Consider the following 22,734-nt stretch of genomic DNA (forward strand, 5'->3'; position numbering starts at 1 on the left):
TGTTTTTGTGTGGTTTTTTGTGTGTGTGTCCGTCCCCCAACCGAGCACTTAGGTACACAAAGACCTCTGCACCCACCCCCCCCCCCCCCACCCCACGGGGTCTAGTATAAAAGCTTTTGAAGGGGAGACGTTGTCACATGCTTTCTGGAAGGTCTAGTATGTTTTGGCAACCGATTATCCTTGCATGTGTGCTTATTGTGAGGCACTTCCTCTGCTTATGAAAGCAGAGTTGGAACTTTCCCCAGCATGTGACGCTTCAATGGGTGCCAGCTTTCTGTTGGCAAGTAAATTAAGATTATCAGGTAATAAGCCTGATATCTAGTCTTCTTTCCATGTGTCCTGTGGAGCTACTGAATCAATTATGCTCATCCAGGCACTTCATTCAGTTGCTGCTTAGGCCAGTGGAAGCGTTCTGTTACCTCTCTGCCTGGTTTAGATGATACCATCGCAAACTGTTCACAGACTGTCCCTTCTTGTTGTAGATAATCTGGTGTTTAGCGATGCAACGGTCCGGTAAACAGACATTATTTTCTACCATGAAATGTCTGAAGAAAGATACAGTCTCTAGCTATTTATCCTTAGTCTTCTGCTGAGAACTGCTGTTCCCTTGAATTTGCTGACAGTTGTTGAGTATTCTCTGTTGGGCTTCAGGCGAAACAAGAGGTCTGACTGAGATGTCTTACATAGTCAATTGAAACCTGTTCTCATCAATGAAATCTCACTTGAGCTTATTCAAGTGTAGTTTTGTGTTATACTCTAGCTGAATCATCTAGCACTCTGTAACAGTAACCTGTCTTCATTACTTATTCTTGTATCAATCTTTGTCACCTGGAAACTTTATCAGCAGCAGTTTTATAAATATTTAACATTGCTGGACCATTATCTCTGGACTTAGTAAGAGCACTGTGCTGCAGAAGCTGGGTGAAATGCTTTTCCTCCAGAGCAGCAGGAGGACTTGCTGGTCTGATTTCTCTTCCCCTGTCCCCAGATTATAAGGATCAGAAAACTTAATGTGAAGCTCTGTTGGTTAACTAGAGTCCTGGATGGGCTTGTCCATCTCAGAACCTTGCTATTAGCTATTCTTGGAAAGAAGTACTGGTATGTTTTCAAAAATGTTTAGCACATCCCGACTAATACAGGAAACTTCAAATACTTTTAGGTATTGAAGTTCCTACCTATGTGCTCTAAAGCTGTCACTAAGCCTTATACGCACTTTAATGTCTTGGGCATAAATGCTTGAAAGATTTTCTTAATGCAAGAGTGCTGCAGTAGTCCTAAAATGACCTTGAAATATCCCTCTGGTCAGTCTTGGGCTGTCCTTAACTTAGCATTGAAATACCATTGCCAAATTCCTGTAACTAGGGATGGGATTTAACTTACTCTTAATCTTGCTGATTTTATTGCTGGCCTAGTACAGGAGAATTTGTAGGAAAGCTTCTGTGGCAGGGAAGCAGCCTTGTAGAAACCAGCTAGCCAATATTACAGGGTTTATTTTTCAGTTCTTTGAAGAATTTTTGCCGTGAGAGGGTCAGTTGTACATTTGGACATAACTGCACACTCACACTGGAGATGAAAATCTACTTGAAGTATCATTTGATTCTTCCTTAATACTTAGTCTTCTTTAACATTAAGATGATTTTATTTTTTTTGGGTGGGGGGAACCCAGCCAAAAAAAACCCCTGAACAACAAAACCTTAATTGAATTTCAGAATGCAAGGATATGGTCTCTTAACTTTTTCTGGCCCATCCCAAGATGACTTGTAAGAAAATGTGGAGTAAAAATGGGAATAGAAAGAGAGGGAGTTTAGGATGTGTTGTCGAGATAAGTTACTGAAGCAGAACACCGTGCATCTTCTTGGTACTGGTGCACAATTAAAATTACCTCTGTGTGATCTTGCCAGATAGAGGCAAGCAGATCTCTTGCATAAGCATTGTTGTCTTTATAGAATATTAATTTTGGGTTTTTTTGGTCCAGTTAATGTGCATACATACAAAATGTAAGTGTAGCCATTAAATTTCTTTTTGTCAAAATCCCAATACAGAACTAAGAGGTGTGGTTTTTTGGTGTTTTTTTTTTTTTGTTAGAATAAAGTAGATGGTAATGGTAGCCTGAAATTGAATCACTTCTGATCAGAGACTACTTCACAAGTTGATCAAACCTTGTAGTGCTAGAATATGCTCAGAGTTAATATGGTATATCTAACTATAACCAAAGCTGGGTTTCTTAACTGGTTCCAGCAACTGCCACTTAAGTCAGTCATTGCCGCCGCATGTTTTTCTGTTTTTTGGGCAAGGCACATTTATATGCAGTTTAATGTCTGTACTTGCATCAATTCGGTGTGCTCTTCCAGTACCGGTTAATTAAGACCCAAATTAAATGCTGCTGTCAATGTTCCATAGACTCAGAAAACAGAAGGGAAGTGGAATTCTTTCTTCCCTACCTCCAGGAAAGGAAAGCTTTTTTGTTAGCATGCCTCTGAGTCTTGATAGAAACAATGAGTGGTTCAACGTCTGAGATCTTCAAGGAGATGTTGCTGCTGCCACTTCTAACTTAAAACATTGTTTTTGCATGCAACTAATTTTTAAGTTATCCAAGTAAAAGAAAGAAAAGAATATGGTAGCATAGAATTTCTCGGCAAAAATCAGCATTTATAGTAAACTTATGTACAGTTTGAGGAAAAATTACTGCAAAATCATTTGGGGAAACTAAATGCTAGATTGTTTGGGAAGTGTTAGAGAAAATAATACAGCAGTGGTGTACAGACAGTGTTGAAGCAAAAGAGCTCAATTCTTGTTTTAGAGAGGAATAGGAGGTAATAGCTTACTTCAGATATAGTACTTTAAATCATGTTGCCATCTGCTCTGCCATAGTTCATAAAACACTAAAAATGAACATTAGATCTTAAGAGATTTAAAACATGCACTATTCTGGAATGATGTATAGCTGTAGTGTTTTTTGCCTGTACACACTAAGTACGCGATATTTATTTTTTTTAAGCTGTTTGTGGAATTACTTTTTTAACTGTGGAAGCACATACTCTATTTAGGGATTCATTTATTTAATTATTGCTGGCAATTATAATATGCTGCTTCTATGGCTATTGTTGAAGCTTTTACTTTAGGGCATACTTTTATCTGCATAATTACTTCCTGACTATTTTCTTTTGATCTGCTGGGGAATTCTTGTTTTCTCTCAGTTTTTTGTGGCTCTGGCTGTAATACAAATAGAGTTTTGAAATGTACACTGAGATGACTTTTGAGTGCATTTTTAAAAATGATAAAAGGATACAGAACTCACTTGGCTGTATTAAGCTCTTAAATTCTTGTTTACTGCTACCAGGCCTTGTTAATATGAGGTAAGATGAAGAGTAGACAGAGATGTTTTTCTTTTCCAGTTTTCACAAAGGTGTATCTGCATAGAAATGCCTTTACATCATACTTATTTTTCCTATGGAATCATTGATTATTTCACTGTACCTCTAGATGATATCCTGTCCTTTAAGAATATCTCTTTTGTTTGTTGACATACACTGGTGGTCTCCTCAGGAGTAAGTTGTGTGGTTAACCTTCTGCAGGTGGGAATAGATGAGATTATAGGACTGCTCAACAGGAATATCTTCTGTACTGCCCTTCTGTTAGGCTTGGCTTGCCCTGGGTTTCCAGAGACTGTATTATTTCTGCCTACTGGAAAGCAGTGCAGAAAAAAGTACACCTTCTTTTTAGATGAAGCGGTAGACATCTTCATCTGTTGCTGGTGTTCTTGGCAGCATTTCAGTTTCCCCTTTTAAACAGGATTTTCTTAACTATTCATTGGTTTTCTCACTGTTGCATGGATTCTGCCCTGTTTTCATCAGCTTCCCTGCTTTTATTCCCACCGTACTCCCATGGTTTCTGGGTGGAATCCTGGAGGCAAAGGCAGGTTTCAAGTCACTTTGCCTGTACCTGGACAGAAAAACTGTTCCAGCACCTGCTGTCAGTGAGGATAAGTGTCTTGCTGGCATTTGCTGTCGCTCTTGTCCTTATTTGTTATCCTTTGACCAGTTTCTAGGAGACTATCCTTATGGATAGCCTCATGGCTTTGAGTAACCTGGTCCCACCTCAGAGCTGACCCTGCTTGAGCAGGGTGACATCCTGAGATCCCTTCCGAGCTGACTTCTCTATGTGATCCTGTAGAGATTATGATCCTGATGCTGTGTTCAGGAAGAGGTGCAGGACTCCCTTTAGAAGATCACATACGTTAAATAAGTGGTGCATGTTGTCTTTTTCCCTTCACCTCCTCCCTTTTTGGTGGGCAGCCTTTGGTTCTCACAACTTTCATAGACCTTTAAGTCTATGCTGAGAGTATGTTGGAAAATCTGGGAAAGAGAACAATCCTGGGTGGCCTGTGACTTCAAACACATTATCCTGGGCTTTTGTTAAGGGCTCAGAGGATAAAATACAGTTTAGATTTTACTAAGCAAGGAAAATGGACTTTGTATTGGATATAACGACTCTAAATAGAATTTTCAAAGGCATGATACATAACACAATCTACTGTCAGAGGTGTGGAGGCATATTTAAGTGTACCATAGCAGGCTTTTAATGTCTGTCTGTGGCCTCTTCAGTTAAACTCTGTTGCTTCTCCGTTTGGAGAAATAGTGAGTGTGTATGTGTGTATATCAGACTTTCTGTGCCTTTTCCATCTCTCCTAACAGAATGATCACTTTTGACTCATAAAACCTACAACATAAAAGCTCAAAAATACTACTAGCATGCTACTGATCTAACAAAGGGATTAAAATGTTGGAAACTAATGTCCAGGCACTGTTCAGCAGTCAGCAGGAATGTTTGTTGTTCTGTTTCTCTGTCCTTTTAAAGTGCTGAAGCTATAATTGCAAATGTCGTAGACTGAATGTGTGTATGGAATGCACATGTTACGAATATCTTCATTGATCTTTGGCTCATCAATTTCAGTATGACTTAGATGTGTATACTTCAGGAATAATGTTGTAAAGCTTTAAATACACAAGAGCTGCTTTACGATGCAGTCTGTTTGCTCACCAGATTTAACTCATGAATCTTGTAATGAGATGTTACCTGTGTCTGTCTCATTTGCTGTTTTATACATGACAGAAGGTACAAAGGGAAAATCTTAGCTTGCTTTATGAGCTCCAGCTGTTCTTTTCAAATTCTACTGCTGTTAGTGACATTGGTGGGAATGTGCATCACTGTAGAGATTGCCTGTTTGCTGTAGATGAATCAGTGGTAACCTTACCTCTAATGGGTAATTCTATGAAAGAATTACTTATTCAGTCTCTAATATAATTATTTTTTAGCATTGTGGAAAAACTGCAATAGCAAATTACCATTCTCTGGAGCCTTCTAGTCCAATGGTTACTGGCAGAGGTTTTACACTGGGGAGATGCTTCTGGCAGACTAATCAAAGTAAATGCCTGACAGACAAATCAAAGTATCCACTAATCTTTTTCCAGATTTACCGTGGTGGCTACTTTTAATTCGTCAGAAAGCATTAATTGGAAAACTTCCAGGAGACCATGAGGTTTGCAAAATAACAAAGATTGCAGTGATCCCACTTTCTGAAACAGAACCTCAGGATCTGGAGTTAGAGGTATGACTGTCTTCAGTGAATTCTGACTTTCCCCCAATCCATTTCAATGAAATTTAAATGTAAAATATCATAGTTAAGCAAATACCTCTCATCCCTTTTTCCTGGTGTATGCAGACATATTGAACTTTTTGTGCTTTTTAAATTCTGTGTTTTGATTAAAAGTTCTTATTTTTAAACACAAATCACATGTATTTTCCCTCCCTAGCAGAACAATAAAATCATATCCATATTTCATAAAGATCCTTCAATATACCACACAAAACCAAAATTTTGTTAGGGTAATTGAGCAGCAGGTCATTTGAGAACGGAGCTGTATCCACTGGAATCACCCAAAGCTGCAGTCTAGGACAGGGACCTTTTTTTATTCAAAAAATAAAAAGAGAAAGAGCTCTTCTGATTACCTCATGATGACTAGGATGGTATGATTTTCAGTAAATCCTAGTACTCAGGGATGTGCACTGTGATTAGTAGGCTGTTGGGAGAACAATTCTGTCTCCAGGCTCTCTTTTTTGAGTGTGTGGGAGCAAGAAGAGCTGCTGAAGCACTGCTTCAGAATCTGAGTGTTGGAACCTCCCAAGGTCTGGGATACAAGAATATGACTTGAAATCTAGATGTAATATCTTCCTGTTCTTAGTCATATAGCCATCTGCTTGGTGCTTCTGTGCCTAGAAGCCTGTGTAAGAACTAGGTTTACAGTGCCCTCTCCCAAGTACTTCAGCTCTTTTACTCCTGAGGTTATCCCTGAATATCACAAGGTAGGGGGCTTCATGTGTGTGGGTTTTGTGGGGGAAGAAGCATCATATCTTTGCCCTCTGAATCAAGAGAAAGAAAAAAAAAAAATATATATTTTATGGATGCTCTTGCTTTCATCCTGTTTTGGAATCTTGATTCTGTAACTTAGCTTCAAGGCAAACCCTTACTTTAAAAGTTGCAGAATTTTTTCCAAAAGAGAACAGATAAAGGAAAACCAGTACAAGTGAGTAATACTAATTTGGGTAGGAAGTTGATGTGGCTCTGGATACTCAGTCATGTCAAATTGAGGCAAACGTTCTTACAATCACAAGAAAAAACGCCTTTTATAAAAAAAGGTGGAAACCTGCATGTTCCCCCTGTATTTTGGAATGTCTCCCCTAGGTTTGTGGACACTGCAGTCTGCTTTTGTAGATTTTAATTAAGATTGCCTTGACATTTTAAAAGAGTATTTAAGTATTGGCTTTAATTCAGTATCATTATTTAGCTTTGTAAAAAGCATCACTTTGGGATAAACAAGCCAGAGAAGATTACACAGTCCCCAGATGACACAAAGTTTCTGCTGAAGACTCTTACTCAAATTAAATCCAATGTGTCTGCTCCAAATAAAAAGAAGGTAAACTTTCTACTGATTTCCTGTTGTTTTTTTTTTTTTTTTCTTCAAAATATTTAGTTGGTAATTCAAAGGTTATGGTGGATGATCAAATGGAGTACTAAGAACTAAAAAGAGAACTAGTGAAAAACTGCAGAATGTGCAAGTACTCTATTTTGAAGTTCGGTTTAATTTTTGATTATTTAACTGTGGCTTCTATAATTTTTCATTTTGTAATTGTATAATTTTGGCAGAATTGCTAGTAGAGTGCCTTCTTACCAGGATTAGCTTCTAGTGGGATTCTGAGCTTCCTCAAATTGCTTTTCATCTCATAATAGAAAACTGAAGACAATTTGGTGCATGGTTCTTGAGAGAACACCATACATTCTTACCAAAGTGCTTTTAACACAATAGGGGCTTAAATTAGAAAGTCGGAACAATATTTAATAAAACTAGAACAGGTAGATGTAATATTTCTTGACCTCTTGAGACTGAAACGTACTACTTGAATGTAAGCTTCAAATGTTAGAGTCTGACTGCTTTGCTAATGCCCTTACTGCTAAAAGTAATAGTATGATATTTCCAAAGACGCTGTCCCATATGTTTATCTCTGCTAGGAATTTTAAGATCCTGCTCCTCAGTGGGAGAATGTTTGTCCTACAGAGTTAGAAATGGCATCTAGCAAATATGGCTGGAGCCTTTTTCAGTCAGAGAAAGGTGTAAGAAAGCCACTACTTTTCTTTCAGATTAAAGAAAGCAAAGAAAAAGAGAAGCTGGAGAAGAGATTATTGGAGGAGCTATTCAAAATGTTCATGGATTCAGACTCCTTTTACTACAGCCTGACATATGACCTAACAAATTCTGTGCAGAGACAGAGTGCATGTGAGAAAACTAACTTACCACTGTGGCGAAAAGTAAGTGTGGGGGTTTTTGTTTGGTTGTTTTATATTCCCTTCTGGGGGATGTGCTGTTCAAGAATGTATGTGGTCCAAATTTGACTGGTCACATTATCTGCTGGTATAATCTATAGCAACCAAAGTTTGCCCTGTAACCAGCTTTAGTGCAAGGAAGTGAAACAAGTCTCCAACAGCATGTCTTGAATTGAGCTGTTATATTTAAAAGCAGTGAATGCTAGACTTCTCTGTACAGTTATAGTGAATAACACTGGTGTCTTTACCAAAGGTATTGCCAAACCTTACTTAAAACATTGCAGAAACTGCCCTTTTTGTTTTAAACAGGTTGATGACAGATTCTTTTGGAACAAGCACATGATTGAAGATCTCATCAGCATTGATGTGAGTTATTTCGAACAATAACATATGTTTAGGAGAACTATTATTTAGTTTTAGTTGAAATGTTTACCTAAGGCCTCAGAAGTTTACTTAAAAACCTGCTTGGCAAATAGGTCAGGATCAGGGCTGCATCTTCTGAAGCTGAGTAGCTGGCATTACCTTCTTCCCTCAGCCAGCCTTCCAGCAGCCTTCTAGCCTGTGATCACTGCTAAATAATCAAACATCAACTGAATTTAAAATTGTATTCCAACAAAACAATGCAGAGTAATTTGTGTCATACGTTTGTGCTGATTTCTGAAGGTAAACTTGAGATTTATGCATCTGTGAAATGGATTATCCTTGGACAGAGCTGAACTTCATAAGGAGGAGGAGCCAGAAAAGAAAAACTCTGAACTACAGAGTTCTCATCATACAAGAATTTTTGCCTTCCTAAGTGGAGGATACTGTTTTTCTCCTCGAACAGAGTAGCTGGTCAGTGTAACAATAGTGTAGAACAAATTATTCTGAACAGCTATTCAGAGTAGATAAAGCATTTTCCTGGTTAATGAGCGTATGAAAAAACATAGAACAACCACTTTTTTCTTCAGTGTATGATGTAACTTCATTTTAAAAGTAACCTTGTAAGTAAAGGACTGAGTTACTAACTACTGTAGTTGTATGTTCTTTTAAAGATGACCGCAGACACTTACATTATGCCCTGTGTCTCTTTCATTAATAATTTTCCATACTCTAATGGTTATGGAGTCAGAGCAGGGTAAACCTAGATGCTCTGTGAAGAGTTATGTGTAATGCAGGAGTTTAACTAGTTGTATTTTTCATGTTATACGATATAAATGGATAACCTTGAATTACTAGGGAGTTAAGATCTCAACTCTGCTCATGAAACTGAGGTTTTAGGGATAACAAAGCACTAATGTGCAGGGCCCTGAACAAGTTGGCTTGGGTACTAAGTGGGCCCATATAAAGCTTATGATAATATGTTCAGCTGAAAACAGACTAACAACATTACACTTTTAAATTTTTATCTACCTATATAAATGTAATACATGTCCACACAGAGGTTGTGGAATAACCTTAAGGCAGAAACTGGGTAAAATATTACCTAGATTTCCTACTGTATCTGAACTGACTAGCCTTGTCTTTGGCATGAGAAGTTACTACTTCAAGCTCTTAATGTGCTTTAATATCAGGTGTAACATTGTATGGAAAACTCCCTTTGGGGAGACTGGAAAAGAAGCTTTTAAATACTGTAGGGTTTTTTCTGTCCCTAGATAGCTGAGAGTAGAGGAGGGCTTTTTGCCTTGCCTTGATTCAGCTTGCTTCATCTTTGCAGAAAAATCTTAGGTTGCTTTCTCTTTCTTCCTCCTGATCTAAAAGCCCTACAACTAATGGAGGAAAAATGTTGGTACACATCTTACAGGAATAAGACAATGATATAGCAAAAATGTCTGAAAATATGAGTATGTGTGCAAAGCAACTATTTATAAACATGAGAAATGGCAGAAGGAATTGTAGGTAATGTAGAACCAACAGGAATGTAACTGGTTTTTTGTAACCTTCAGAATGCTGAAGTGGACTTCTGGATTATACCCATCATACAAGGATTTGTGCAAATTGAAGAACTTGTAGTAAACTACAGTGAATCTTCTGATGATGATAAGAGCAGTCCTGAAACTCCTTCTCAGGAATCAACTTGTGTAGATGACATTCATCCAACGTTTCTGGTGGCACTTATTTCACGCCGGAGTCGGCACAGAGCTGGTAGGCAAATCTATTTCAAGGTATTGGGATTGTTCCTGAGCACTGGAGAGGGATGCAGAAAATAAAATTTGGGTGCTGTGTTGCTCAGCATATGGTGAGCCCTTGTCAAAGTTTGCACTAAAGCCTTTCCTGCTTAAAGGAGGAAAAAAGGCTGTAGTGTGTACAGCACTACACAGCTGTTACTTAGAGTGGTTACTAAATGAGCTTTACTAGTTTCCTCCTGAGCACTGAATGCATCTTTGGAGGTCACAGTGTGGAGGTGAAGTTCCATCTTTCCAAAGAACACCTTTATTAGGACCTGGCGTACAGCTGTCCTGATATGTTTCAGTAGCCCTGACTGAGAGTTAAATTTTCAAAAGTCTTTGAGGGCTTTGACAGCAGCTGAATAGTAACTTGAAAAGGCACATGGGTGTGCATGCCTGTGTCCCAGATATTTATGTAGTGCCAAGGTGTGAAATAAGAGTCATGCCTTGGTCTTGCACCTTATTTGACTTCTAGTAGTAGCAAGGCAAACAAAAATTATTCCTTGTCTTTAGGAGCACAGAGAGAAAGGTTCAATCACTTTACAATTTAGTAAATCTTTTCAGTCTATCAGACTTTTTAAGATACTCTCCACCATGTCAAACTCCTTTCCTACACAGTCAGAACATGTCCAAAAAATAAGAAGAACTGGTGAGTTTACCCTGATGTGGGACTGGCCTTTGCACCACAGCTTACTTCAATGCATTTAATTCATTTCCCAGGAAAATTGTGTCAAAACAACTCTGAGCACATAGTTGAGGGTTTCAGGGTAGTATCTAGCTTGCAGTATGCCTTATACTAAGTTGTTATAAAGATACAGAAACTGAATCGGAGGGCAAATCTCTCAGTGATTTTCTCCTACTGTTAATGACACTATGCTCATTGGTTTGCTAGTCCAGAACATACACTGTGTAGAACTTTCTCCCTTGACACAAAAAGATTGCTTTAGTAAACTGATGCAATATTTTGAAGAATAATTATAGGATTGTTTAATTCATTCTGTAATACACAATTTTAGCCAAGAGTTTGAAGTGTTTTCATTTCTGAAATAAAGAAACAACCCCTCAAAAAAAAAAAAAAAAAAAAAAACAACAACCCAAACCCAGAGGAATCATTGACTTGAAAGCCTAAGATACTTCTCTGTGTGATACAGTGATTATTTGTCAGGCAGCTTGTTTGTGATTTTTTTAAAAAAAAAAAGTAACCCCTGCACTAAATTATCAGTATGCCCAAGACCTTAGGGAAAGGTATAATGAGATAAAGGAAGACAGCTGCTCTTAAGCTTAAGAGAGTAAAAGCCTAGTGTCTGCAGAAGTTGAGGTATCAAAAGTAAGGAAGCTGAAGTTTCTTATGTAATGATTTGGTTTGGGTTTTGATATAAGAGCTACTACTGGTGGCACAACATAAGTAAAGGCTATCTGATGCACTAGTCTAAAAGCCCCTGTCTGGTTAAAGGCATAATACTGCTTTGACCTTTTGTGACCCTATAAAGGTCCCCATGATAGGTATTTTATATTCCTTTCACTTCCTTATTTTTAACCTCTTCCCTTCTCTCCCATAGTCCTTAGCTAGTACAGTTGAGGTTCAGTTTAAAAGTTTGGTTGTATTACTTCAGGACTTGGAACAGAGTTGTTCTGATTCTGTGGAACTGAATTTCTATGCTATAAACCATGGCCTTGAAACTTTTTCCATCTTTCTTTACTGAGTTCTTCCCCATCCATTGCTACCATCTGCATCCTTTCTGAAATAACAGTGTAGTCTCCCTTGAGTAAAGGATATGCAAACACCAGTTCTGTGTAAGGATCAGATCAGAGATGGTTTGGCGAAAAACTGTTGTCGGAAGAGCGGTATCCGTTCTTAATGTGAGCATTAGTTATACAAGTTGGGGGCGATGAGGGGAGTCATCTGTTTTGTGGAACATGCAAGTATTCTTGGGCTGCTTGTGGGATCTGTTACTGTGACAAGTGGAGCATCTGTCAGTAAAGGTGGCCTTTAGGTTAATGGAAAATACCAAGCACTAAAGTTAAACTTTCTGCTGAACTGGACAGAACAGGAGCAACGTATCCTTTAGGGTGGGCTAGATATCTGGGACTTGATTGTGCCAGTAGACTGCCTTGCCCTGCCAATGTACTGGCATACCATGAACAGCAAAAAGTAAACTTCACCTATACAGTCAACACAACTTTTGGGGATTAGACTAGGATAGGAGTGAACTTTAGCCAAAAAACCATGATCAACAGTAGAACTCTCTTGTGTTACACTTGTTAAAAATGATAGTGGAAATTGTTAAGACTAATAATTACATATGAATGGATCATTCTTATTCATCCTAGGAATGCGGTATAAGCGAAGAGGTGTTGATAAAAATGGAAATGTGGCAAATTATGTTGAGACGGAGCAACTGATTCATGTTCATAATCATACTCTTTCATTTATACAAACAAGAGGCTCTGTGCCTGTTTTCTGGAGCCAAGTTGGATATAGGTATAACCCACGGCCCCGACTGGACAAGAGTAAGTATTTTAGTGGAATAGCTGAAGATCGGAGTTCCCTTAGAAATGGGTTCGTTGGAGTGTTGCCTTGGCACTGGTCTTTCAGTGACACTTCCTAGAAGCCAGGAATGACAACAATGACTTGATTCCAGTTAACTGCTGCTCTCATTGCCACTATGCAGAGCTCTGACTTCTCGTCCATTGTAAATTCCAACAGATGTTGAATTTTAATACTTAATGAAGTATCTGTTTTACGTCTAGTCTTATTAGTTGCAGTGTTTTCTGGGTTGGGAAGGGAGGCAACTTGGCTTTCTCTTGAGAACCTGCTTAGACATTCATGTCTTACGCGTACCTTTGTCCATAAAGTAAACTTATGCTGAGGTTCCTTCTGCATTAAGAACTGCTATTTCAATGTGGGGAAACAAACATTTCATAGAACACCAGTTTTGTAGTGTGCTTTTGTCTTTGAAATTCAGTACCATCTAGTGGATTTTGTCAGATTTAAATTTGCCTCATTTTCCACTCAAAGATAATGTAAAATCCAAAACATTTAAGAATACTAATGAGAATACTGTGGCAAACCTGAATGCTTGTATGAATTATGTATTCATACCTGAACTTTATTAAAAGGTAGAGGTTGACAGAATCTTCTCTAGGTTTGCCACTGTAAAGGAGAGACTTTTCTCAGAAATACTTTATACCAAATAACCTGGAGTTTACTGGAGAAAGATAATTTGTTGCCACCTCATGGAAATGAAAATCTAAATAAAATCATAAAGTGAAGAAACTCAGAATAAAACACCTCCCAATCCCTGCCCCCACCCTCCCCCCCTCAGTATTTGGAACACTTGATTGGTTCCAACTGGAAGCTTGTGCTGTGACATCAGTTTATAGAACTGAGCAGTTCTTATTCGTTCATATCTTTTTTTTTTTTCTTTTTTTTATTTTTTTCCAATAGGTTTAGTTTGTTTTTTTTTAAAAAAAAAAAGTGAAGAATTGGATTAAACTTGATAGGTTTACAGGTAGCAGTTGAGACTTTGAAGAATTAGTAGTGCCTTGAATCAACTGGGTGGTGTTTTTAGTTTTTAGTTACAAGTAGTTTTCTCCTTCAGGAGAAAAGAGTAACACTTCCAGTGTCATGCTGTCCTGCATGTGCCCCTTTTGCAATTTGCAAACGTTTCTTCTGAAAAAGCAAGTAGAAGTACAAGATGTGAAACAAACACAATCACTTTTTTGGGAGAGGTGTTTATGTAGATGTTTGGTGCCTATGTGAGAGGATTAAACAGGCATGTTAAATTTTTGTCCAATCTGCCCCGCATAAAAAGCGAAATATAAGCAAAATTTAACAGTGGTGCTTCCTGTACACTATAGTAGTAGAACAACAGTGTTGAAGTTGAGCGAACTGATGAAAACTTGAAAAGTAATTCTGTACAATGTGTTATGTTGTGTATCTAAGTACTTTAAGGGAAGCTATCTTGGTTTTTTCGAGTACAGCTTTGGGCATAATTCAATACTTCAAACGGGACTTGTTGCTGAACAGGCTTTTTCTAACACTGCTCTGCCTTGTAGGTGAAAGTGAAACTGTGTCTTGTTTTCGTGCACATTTTGAAGAACAGCTGAAAAACTACAAAAAGCAGGTGAGTGCTGCATGATAAAATAGTTATTTTATGAAAATGTAGGAGATGAACGTTCATGTTTTTAGTTTCTCTTGTTGATATGTCGTGTGGTTTTCTAGACGCTCACTGGCAATTGGAGGGGTGGTACGTAAATAAAACTTTACTAAGTTTTTCAAGTGTCCCTGTAAGTAACCCTTAAAAACCAGCAATAACTTACAGAAATCTCTATAAGCCCCCCTTCTGTGTACCTGTTCTGTAAATTCATAGCTCTTCTGAATTAAAATTCATGTAGGCATGCAACTACTGGAGCTTATTTGATCTTGGGTATAATCTAGCAAAGATTGTAACTTCAGCAAGATTGCCTACATATCTTTTAACTCTTGAGCTATTTGTCATTCCATGGTATGTATCTAAGGAAGTTGTGTAGCAGGTGACAAGTATTAATTAAATTTTTTAACAGGTTATTATTAATCTGGTGGATCAGACGGGCAGAGAGAAAATTATTGGAGATGCTTACCTTAAACAAGTTCTTTTGTACAACAATGCAAATCTGACTTACGTTTCATTTGACTTCCATGAGCACTGGTAAGAACCCTTTTCAAAAGTGTCACTTTGCATCTTTACTAGCATGAAAGGAGAGTAGAAGGAAGGAGAAGAGCCATTATTATTTTACTTCTGCATGAAACACTATTCTTTTGAATAGGAAGAATATAGTTTGTGAACTAAAGTGCTATAAAAGTTCAAGTTTGGGTAACCAAGCACTGCAGCTTGTTAATCTTGTGTCCCTGACTTGTTAAATATGCAGTTATTTATTAGGCAAAGCTTAGAAGTTGTTATGCATTTTAAGCAAGTTTCCTTAAACATGCTATAAATGTAAAGCTGTGGCTGACCTGCTTCTCAGGCTGTGTAGCATTCGGCTCTTTAATTCTTTACAGCAAGCTGTTCCTCTGTTTCCCTTGCTTGCTTCTATAAACATACAATGGATTCTTTCAGGACCCTGATGCTGTTTTTCCATTATAAAATACACTGGATTTTATTTTAATCCAGTATAAATAGTTGCTGTTTTCATGACTGCACTCTGATGTTGGCATAGTCGAGGGCAGTGTTCACATGCCCAAGCATACACAGGCATGTATTTCTCATGCTTCTGTCAAGCAGACTGCATTTGTGTACAAATACGGGGCTCTAAGAACTGTATTAATCTTAATTTCCGAACTTAATCTTAGGGATTGCATCTGGCCTGGGAAAGCATTACAGACTGAATAACTATGTCATCAGTAGATACTCTCTGAGAGGGGGAGGGAGGAGGGAAAACCCCCTCAGAATTGTAATGACCTTTTGAGATTTCTTTCTGTAGGACTGTTATCCTGAACTGATTTCATACTGACTCTTTTATTCAAACGAGCTTTTGGTTTTGCTTGTTTGCTTTTCTCCCAAGAACTGGTGTAGTGGCCAGGACTGTTCCTTTTTGTACTGTGAGCATGAGTGAATAGATAGCAATACTGAAAACGAATTGGTGTGGTGGGGAGAGGAGGGGATGATGTATCTGTAAGTGGTTTTTCTGTAGAATTGCGGGTAAAGCCGGGTAGGCCACCCTGATTTCAAATCTATAGTGACCACTTTGTTGAGTCTGTCTAAAATAAGAACAGAATGGTTACACATGCCTGAATGACTGCACACTTGTTCTTCTGAGGAATGCAGATTCCTCAGAATTTAAAAATCTTAATCTCTTGCCTTGGATTTGGATATCGAATGGTATTGTAAAATATTTCTGAATATTGGCTGTGATTTTAAAGTTTATCACAGGAGAGAATCTCTCCCACTCAGTCAAAATACTACCTTTGTTAGCATTGCAAATAATACAAAATAATTAAGAAAAATAACCACTCTGGTTCAAACTGACTCCTGTGAAATTCTGTATTTTAGCCGAGGAATGAAGTTCGAAAATGTTCAAACGCTGACTGATGCCATTCATGATATTATTCTTGACATGAAGTGGTGCTGGTAGGTAGTTAACTGTTTTTCGACTAGTATGAAATGTTTATAGAAAAAAATGAAACTACATATTCAGAGGCCTTGATTTTTGTCATAACTAACTGATACATTTTGTGTTCCTCCCTTGATGCCCACCTTGTGCATCCTGAGTTTTTGTGTTCTGAGGTACTGGTGTTCTAAACACGTAGCAGCAAAAATTCTGAAACACTGTTTTCTGCCTGAGGCTTACTGCATTTAACACTTCTAGGGTTTTTTATATTTAATGTGAAACACGCTGTGTTTGACCCACAAACCCTAGAATGCCAGCCTTGCTACTGGAAACAGTAGGCATGCTTGAACTTTAGTTTGTACTGATTAAAGTTAATGCATTGTGGTAATAAGTATGGCTGCAGTCTTCAATCAATTACTGTATATTTTCCAATGTGTTTTGTGAGTGAGATGTTGCTGTTGATATTGTTAGATTGTATGTTTCTGAAACTCATGCCTTTTCTCCTGAAAGCTCATTATTAGTATGTTTGAATTTGATTCAACATCTGATTACATACCAAGTTTACGGCCCCGATAAGGTGTATGTTGGATATCTGGCCTGAAGAGGAGGATGGGTGGGAACAAGAGTTGTTAATTCGGAGTGGGATGTGGCTGGGGTGATGAGTGCAACTCCATGCTGAAGTTTTCTACTGTTCGTAGAAACTGATAAATTACGCTGGGTGGCAAGTGTCTCAGTATGCTTTTGCTCTCTTTTTCTGTTGAAAGGGTTGACCAAGCTGGTGTGATTTGTAAACAGGAAGGCATTTTTCGAGTTAACTGCATGGACTGTCTGGATCGTACCAATGTCGTGCAGGCTGCTATAGCAAGAGTGGTCATGGAACAGCAGGCATGTATAACTAACATACTTTTTCAAGTACTGAATACCTCAGAACTTAATTGTAATCCACAGGGAAATCTGCGTGTTTGAAAAATGCTAATCTTAATCTCTGCTGAAAAGTCTTTGCAAACTGCTTGGAGAGCTCTGAAGCTGAAAGTAATATGTATAATTAAAATAACATGAAGTTGTTCTGAAACAGTGATGCCTAGTGTCCTCCTCCAGAGAGGAAATCACTGTCCACATCTTGGAGAGGATTCTCTTGTTTTGATTTAGTAATTTTAAGTTACGCATTAATACAAAGCTTAAAAATACATCCCAGTCCCCAAATCCCTCCCCCGAATGAGATGTTAAAGGACTAAATTCTAACTAGAAGTTGGATGCTGTTTTAGCCACTTTGAGGTGAAATTCTGTGGTGCAGTGGGGTAGGTAGGTTAGTTGTCTCCTCAGTGTGAGAGGCATAATTAAATCACGATGTAAGTATCCCAGATGGCTGTGACTACTACGCTCTGGAATAGTTTTCCCTGTATAGAGAAGGAATTTCCAAGCAGACTGAGAGACCTTCCTTTAGTCTTTCTCCTCTTTGCCCTGACCCCCATTTGCTTTTTGATGTAGAAGCTCAGTGATGATAGTCTTCTCCTGTGAATACTTAATAGTACTGTCACTGAAACTTTGAAGCTTCAGCTACAGCCCAGCCCAAAACGAGCAAACCTGACTATGTTTAGAATGAAGGATGGTGTGGGTCCTTCATTAGGATGAAGAGTGAATGGCTCTAAGGGTTGTATCTGGCAGTTCCTGTTTGTCACCTGCTTTTATGAACTCCTGACATACTATAAGAGTATTGGGGATGAGGTGTGAGACCAGGAATCCCACAGCTGTTATTTTAAAACAGGATTTCCAGATATATTAACTCTGAGTTCAAGGGTAACCTCTCAAAATCAAGAGTTACACTTTTGTGAAGAGGACTTGAGTAGTCATTGCTATAGTACTAGCCTGTGGTGTGCTAGATCATTCTCATACTATAGCTGAAGTACTTTGGAATCAATCCATAACTGAGAAGTGCCCTAAGCATTGCAAGGTACATGACATAAATTGGAAGTCGGAGTTACATGTACCTTACCTTTGCACTTCCTTGGAACAATGGAACTTCTTTCAGCTGGAAACTTGATAGAGCTTTCAAAGTCAATGCACAGACTTGTATCAGTTTTCATCTAAATTGCAAAGAGTGCTTGCGCATTTTTTTTATTGGTAGTAAGTTGAGGTTTGCCTGTGATTTAGTCTAAATTATCTCTGCAGTTGGCCTAACATTTAGTGACTGCACTGCAGTGTTATGTATGAGCTGCTTTAGTGGTTTTACATACCAACTAAATTGATAAAGTTTGTATTGTAACCGAGCCTTATCTTGGGAAAACTTCAAGTACAACTTGTTCTGAAGAGTAAGATATCTTACTTTCAGTATCGGTGTTAAACAGTAACTGTCCAAAATGTACAAGCATTAATAATAAACACAACACATGAAATTGTTTTAAGGTTTTATTTTGTCAGAGGAGAAAGTTTGAAGATGGCACTTCTGTCTAGAAACAAAAGATTAAGTATCTGGTGTGCTTTTCTTGTAACTAGTAAGAGATTCCATTTTTTTATTTTCGGAATTATGACATCACAAATGCCTTTGCAATGAAAGATACTAACTTGTTTATCCCTGTTAAAGTTTTGTGATGTCTGTTCTCTTGATATTTCTCTATAGAGAATGGAAACACATCCAATACTTTAGGTAATTGGTTTTCCTGTAGCTAATTTTTTGTGAAGATTGGCTCCTACATCCATAATTAATGTATTACTGCTGCATCCAGTGATGTGATGTTTAACAAATCAATGATTCATTGCTAACAATTTAAACTGACAAAATATCAGAATGGGTTCCTCTTTCAGATCATATGAAACTTAATTAAATGCTTGGCAAGTGTTCCTATTTTCTTTATCAAGCTCTGATACTGAGAATAATTTTTACCTTGACCCTTATGTTAATGTGTATGTCAAATTCCAGCTGAAAAAACTGGGTGTGATGCCACCAGAACAGCCTTTGCCAGTAAAATGCAATAGAATCTACCAGATAATATGGGCGAACAACGGAGATGCCATAAGCCGGCAGTACGCGGGCACAGCAGCCTTAAAGGTAAAGGTAGAGCGTTATCTGATCTGGTGATGAGCAGTATTTTATGTTTCAGGTTTGATGTCCAATGGAGAACTCCTGTATATGTAAGTTACCCAAATATTCTGCATGTTTTTGTCCTGAAGACGTACCAGGCCTTTTAACAGAAGAATATTTTGTATCACACTTGTCTTGAGTGTTCCGGTGTCCTGTGGCAGTGCTGGCTGTATTTTAACTTAATTCTGTTAGTTTTGCATCTAGATAGAAAGTGTGGCTGAGCGAAGGGTTTAAGATCTGTATCAAGCATTACTTCTGTGTAAATTTAAGCATGGTTATAGTACTCTAAGCAGTTACAGTACTTCCAAAAGATACTCTGAAGGACTGAAGATCACATTATGTAGGTAGCAGGGTGATATTTAGTTAATTTTGTAAAGACTCTTAATTAGTTGTAATGCAGTCTGTCTACCAAGGTCAGACATCAGTCATGAAACTCCTTACTCCTGCTGCTTTGAAAAGTTACAGAACTTGAGCTACTTTCTGTGTGTATATAATCACTGGTGAGACAATTTTTAGTATTCCTGGTATTTGGCATTGGAAAAACCTTTACAATGAAAATGCTGAACATTTTAATCTTTTTTCAAATCTCTCTGCTGAACTTAGATTAGCCTATTACATTAATATTTTTAAAAAATAATAATAAAATATCTGACATACTTGTATTGATAGTGAATGTTTTAACTTTAAATCTGAAGCACAGGCTCACTTATACATCTAAATTTTCAGCTGTTCTGCTTGAAGATTTCTCTACTCGCTGTTGAGGTTCATGGATTAAACTTCAGTTGGATGGCAATCACTCTCTTAACTTGAAAGTGAAACACACTTGAAATATTCTTCATAGTAGTTGGCATGGCTTTTAAGAGTGCTCTGTGCCAATGTTCTGACAGTCTCTGAAAACAGAATCCTCTAGTGAAATATAACTATGAAAACTGCTTTTATTCAAATTCTAAGCCTTCTGTGGCCTAGAAACTTCCTTTTGTTTCTGAGCTTGGGAAGCTATGTACTATTTTCATTCACTATGTTGTTCTTGTTTTGGTAGCAGAAGCAGAGAATATGAAAACCACTTCTCAGTAAGCTGCAGTCTTCGCCATTGTTCCAGTAGTGTTCCTTTTACATTAACATCCAAAAAATGAGGGGATTTTTTGAGGTGTACAAGCATCAGTGATTGATGTCTTGAAAGTTCTGCTTTAATGTTAGCTGGCATGTATGTCCAGATTAATGTTTTCCATCAGGAATTCATATAGAAACAAGTCTGTCAAAACCACAAGGTTCTCTGCACAGTCAAACAATGCCATGAGAAGTAGATGCTCTTTGAAAATCCAGCTTCTATATGAAACAATTACTTGAACGTAATTTCTGAGTTGCCATCTATTCAGTTCTGAATTTCAGAACGCCAAAACTTTTGAGCTGAGACTGCAAAGTTGCATATGTGCATGATTTGCATGTTCTGTGTAACAGGGTGACTTCACAAGGACTGGTGAAAGAAAGCTGGCGGGAGTAATGAAGGATGGAGTTAACTCTGCCAACAGATACTACTTGAATCGTTTCAGGGACGCTTATAGGCAAGCAGTCATAGGTAAGAATAGAAAAGAATAGAAAAGTTTATTAAAATCTTCATCTTTCTGACTGATTTTATTTATTCCCCCCCCCCCCCCCCCCCCCGAAGCTTAGAAGCACCTTGAGTATGTATATAATGTTCATGTCAATGTAGTGGATGCCATATGAAATGGTCATTCTCCATTTGGAGATGAAACAACACTGAATTCAAAGAGATTACCTGCAGTATAACTCCCTGTAGAATTTGCTCCTAACTTCATTTTAGCATTAACTGTTTTGTGACATCTCTCTTAGACAAAGTTAAATTTATGTAGCAAATGTGTTTTAAAATGGTGAGTTAACTCTTGCTTTTCACTAGGAGAAAATAGTACTATACCTACTGAGTTTTCAGTTTTGCACAACACTGTTCAGAAAGAATAACTGTTTTTCAAGAGTCCATATATGAAACATCTGGAAGACATTTACAAAGTAATCGGACTATTGCTGTATATCACTTCTAACTGTTGGTTTCTTGTTTGGTGTTTTGTGGGTTTTATTTAGATTTGATGCAGGGTATCCCTGTAACAGAGGATCTTTACTCCATATTTACAAAAGAGAAAGAGCATGAAGCCCTGCACAAGGAGAACATCAGGAGCCATCAGGAACTGATCAGCCAGCTGTTGCAGAGCTACATGAAACTGCTCTTACCAGATGATGAAAAATTCCATGGAGGATGGGCCCTTATTGACTGTGATCCAAGGTTTGTTGAATAAAATCATGATTGATCAGCTGCTACTATAACACATCTGTTAATCACTACTGTTGTTAAATGATTTTGATAGCTGATGTGTTAACAGAATACAAGTGGAGAGTTTTGTACAGCGACAAGAGTCCTTGAAGGGGTTGAATACTTCTAACTGTAAAAGCAAAGGTTCTCTAAACGTGCGCTTTTCCCGGAGTGCCATAAGAGTGGTGCATGCTGGAGTCACCTTTGCAATACCATCTGGAAAGGCGTGCATTCAGTTAATATTGCCAAAATGTGGCTGGCACCCTGACAAGCACTTCCAGCTGCCCTTAGTTCTAGAAGGTGCTGTTTGAGAAGCTGTTGTTCCTTATTGCTTTGTAGGGAAAGTATAACTTGACTTCAAAGCCATCTCTATCGGGTTAGATTCTTGTGTAATGAGTCAGTAGTAGCAAAGCCTAGATTTCTCTTCATGAAAAGTAGTGAGCATAAGCGAACTTCACTGATAAATCTCCTTGTCAAGTTCAAAGTTCACGAACTTGTAAAAGAAAAAGTGGTTAGATCTACTGAACGTTGAACTTCAGCACTTAAAAATAGCAAAGCAGGATGTTATGATAGTTACTCAAAGCACAGATTCATCACCTCAATTGAGTCGGAGACATTTTTCCATTTAGCATTTTTAATAGCTTGTGGGTTTCCTATTTATTTTTTGACCTGCTGCTGACCTATTTGAGCTGTTAGGAGACTCCAGGTTTGAGAGAGAGTGTTGCTTATGTGGATCCACTTACTTTATGGTAAGCCTAATGACACATCACATTTTGGCTTGTGAAGTGTCTCGCCTAACTGGGTTTTTCAGTGGCTGTGAAAAAGTAGCAGCATCATGGGTGATGACATACTGTAATGTGCCTTCAGTGTTAAGAGGGCTCCTAAAATACCTTGGGGATGGGTTAGAGCTGTGCAGATAAAACCTTCTCCCCTGTATTAATTCTTCTTTCTCTTCCTTAGTCTCATTGATGCCACTCATAAGGACGTGGATGTTCTGCTGTTGCTCTCTAATTGTGCCTACTACGTGGCCTAGTAAGTTACCACTTTCTCTTACTATGTGTGGTTTAATTCTAAGTAGCTTTATTTCAGATTACTAGGAAGCATTAAATTTTGATTCTTTTGTAGTTATGACGATGAAATCGACAAGGTGAATCAGTACCAAAGGTTAAGTCTTGAAGCTCTGGAAAAAATAGAAATAGGTAAGAATGTAGTCACC

The 22,734-nt window shown here is 38.0% G+C and overlaps 1 protein-coding gene across 3 annotated transcripts in view; it reads left to right on the forward strand.

Annotated features, from left to right (window-relative positions):
• Positions 1 to 22,734, forward strand: part of INPP5F (inositol polyphosphate-5-phosphatase F) — a 45,745-nt gene that overhangs the window by 16,947 nt on the left and 6,064 nt on the right. For all 3 annotated transcript variants that reach the window (XM_080401200.1, XM_080401201.1, XM_080401202.1), the window contains exons 3-17: positions 5,472 to 5,608; positions 6,846 to 6,974; positions 7,697 to 7,864; positions 8,189 to 8,245; positions 9,805 to 10,003; positions 12,358 to 12,537; positions 14,086 to 14,153; positions 14,593 to 14,717; positions 16,059 to 16,136; positions 16,881 to 17,001; positions 19,034 to 19,162; positions 20,654 to 20,771; positions 21,293 to 21,491; positions 22,479 to 22,550; positions 22,644 to 22,717. In XM_080401200.1, coding sequence (XP_080257326.1) covers positions 5,472 to 5,608; positions 6,846 to 6,974; positions 7,697 to 7,864; positions 8,189 to 8,245; positions 9,805 to 10,003; positions 12,358 to 12,537; positions 14,086 to 14,153; positions 14,593 to 14,717; positions 16,059 to 16,136; positions 16,881 to 17,001; positions 19,034 to 19,162; positions 20,654 to 20,771; positions 21,293 to 21,491; positions 22,479 to 22,550; positions 22,644 to 22,717 — 1,854 coding nt within the window. The remainder of the gene's footprint in view (positions 1 to 5,471; positions 5,609 to 6,845; positions 6,975 to 7,696; positions 7,865 to 8,188; positions 8,246 to 9,804; positions 10,004 to 12,357; positions 12,538 to 14,085; positions 14,154 to 14,592; positions 14,718 to 16,058; positions 16,137 to 16,880; positions 17,002 to 19,033; positions 19,163 to 20,653; positions 20,772 to 21,292; positions 21,492 to 22,478; positions 22,551 to 22,643; positions 22,718 to 22,734) is intronic.

This window comes from Falco punctatus (assembly GCF_963210335.1).
Source record: "Falco punctatus genome assembly, chromosome: 9".
NCBI lineage: Eukaryota > Metazoa > Chordata > Aves > Falconiformes > Falconidae > Falco > Falco punctatus.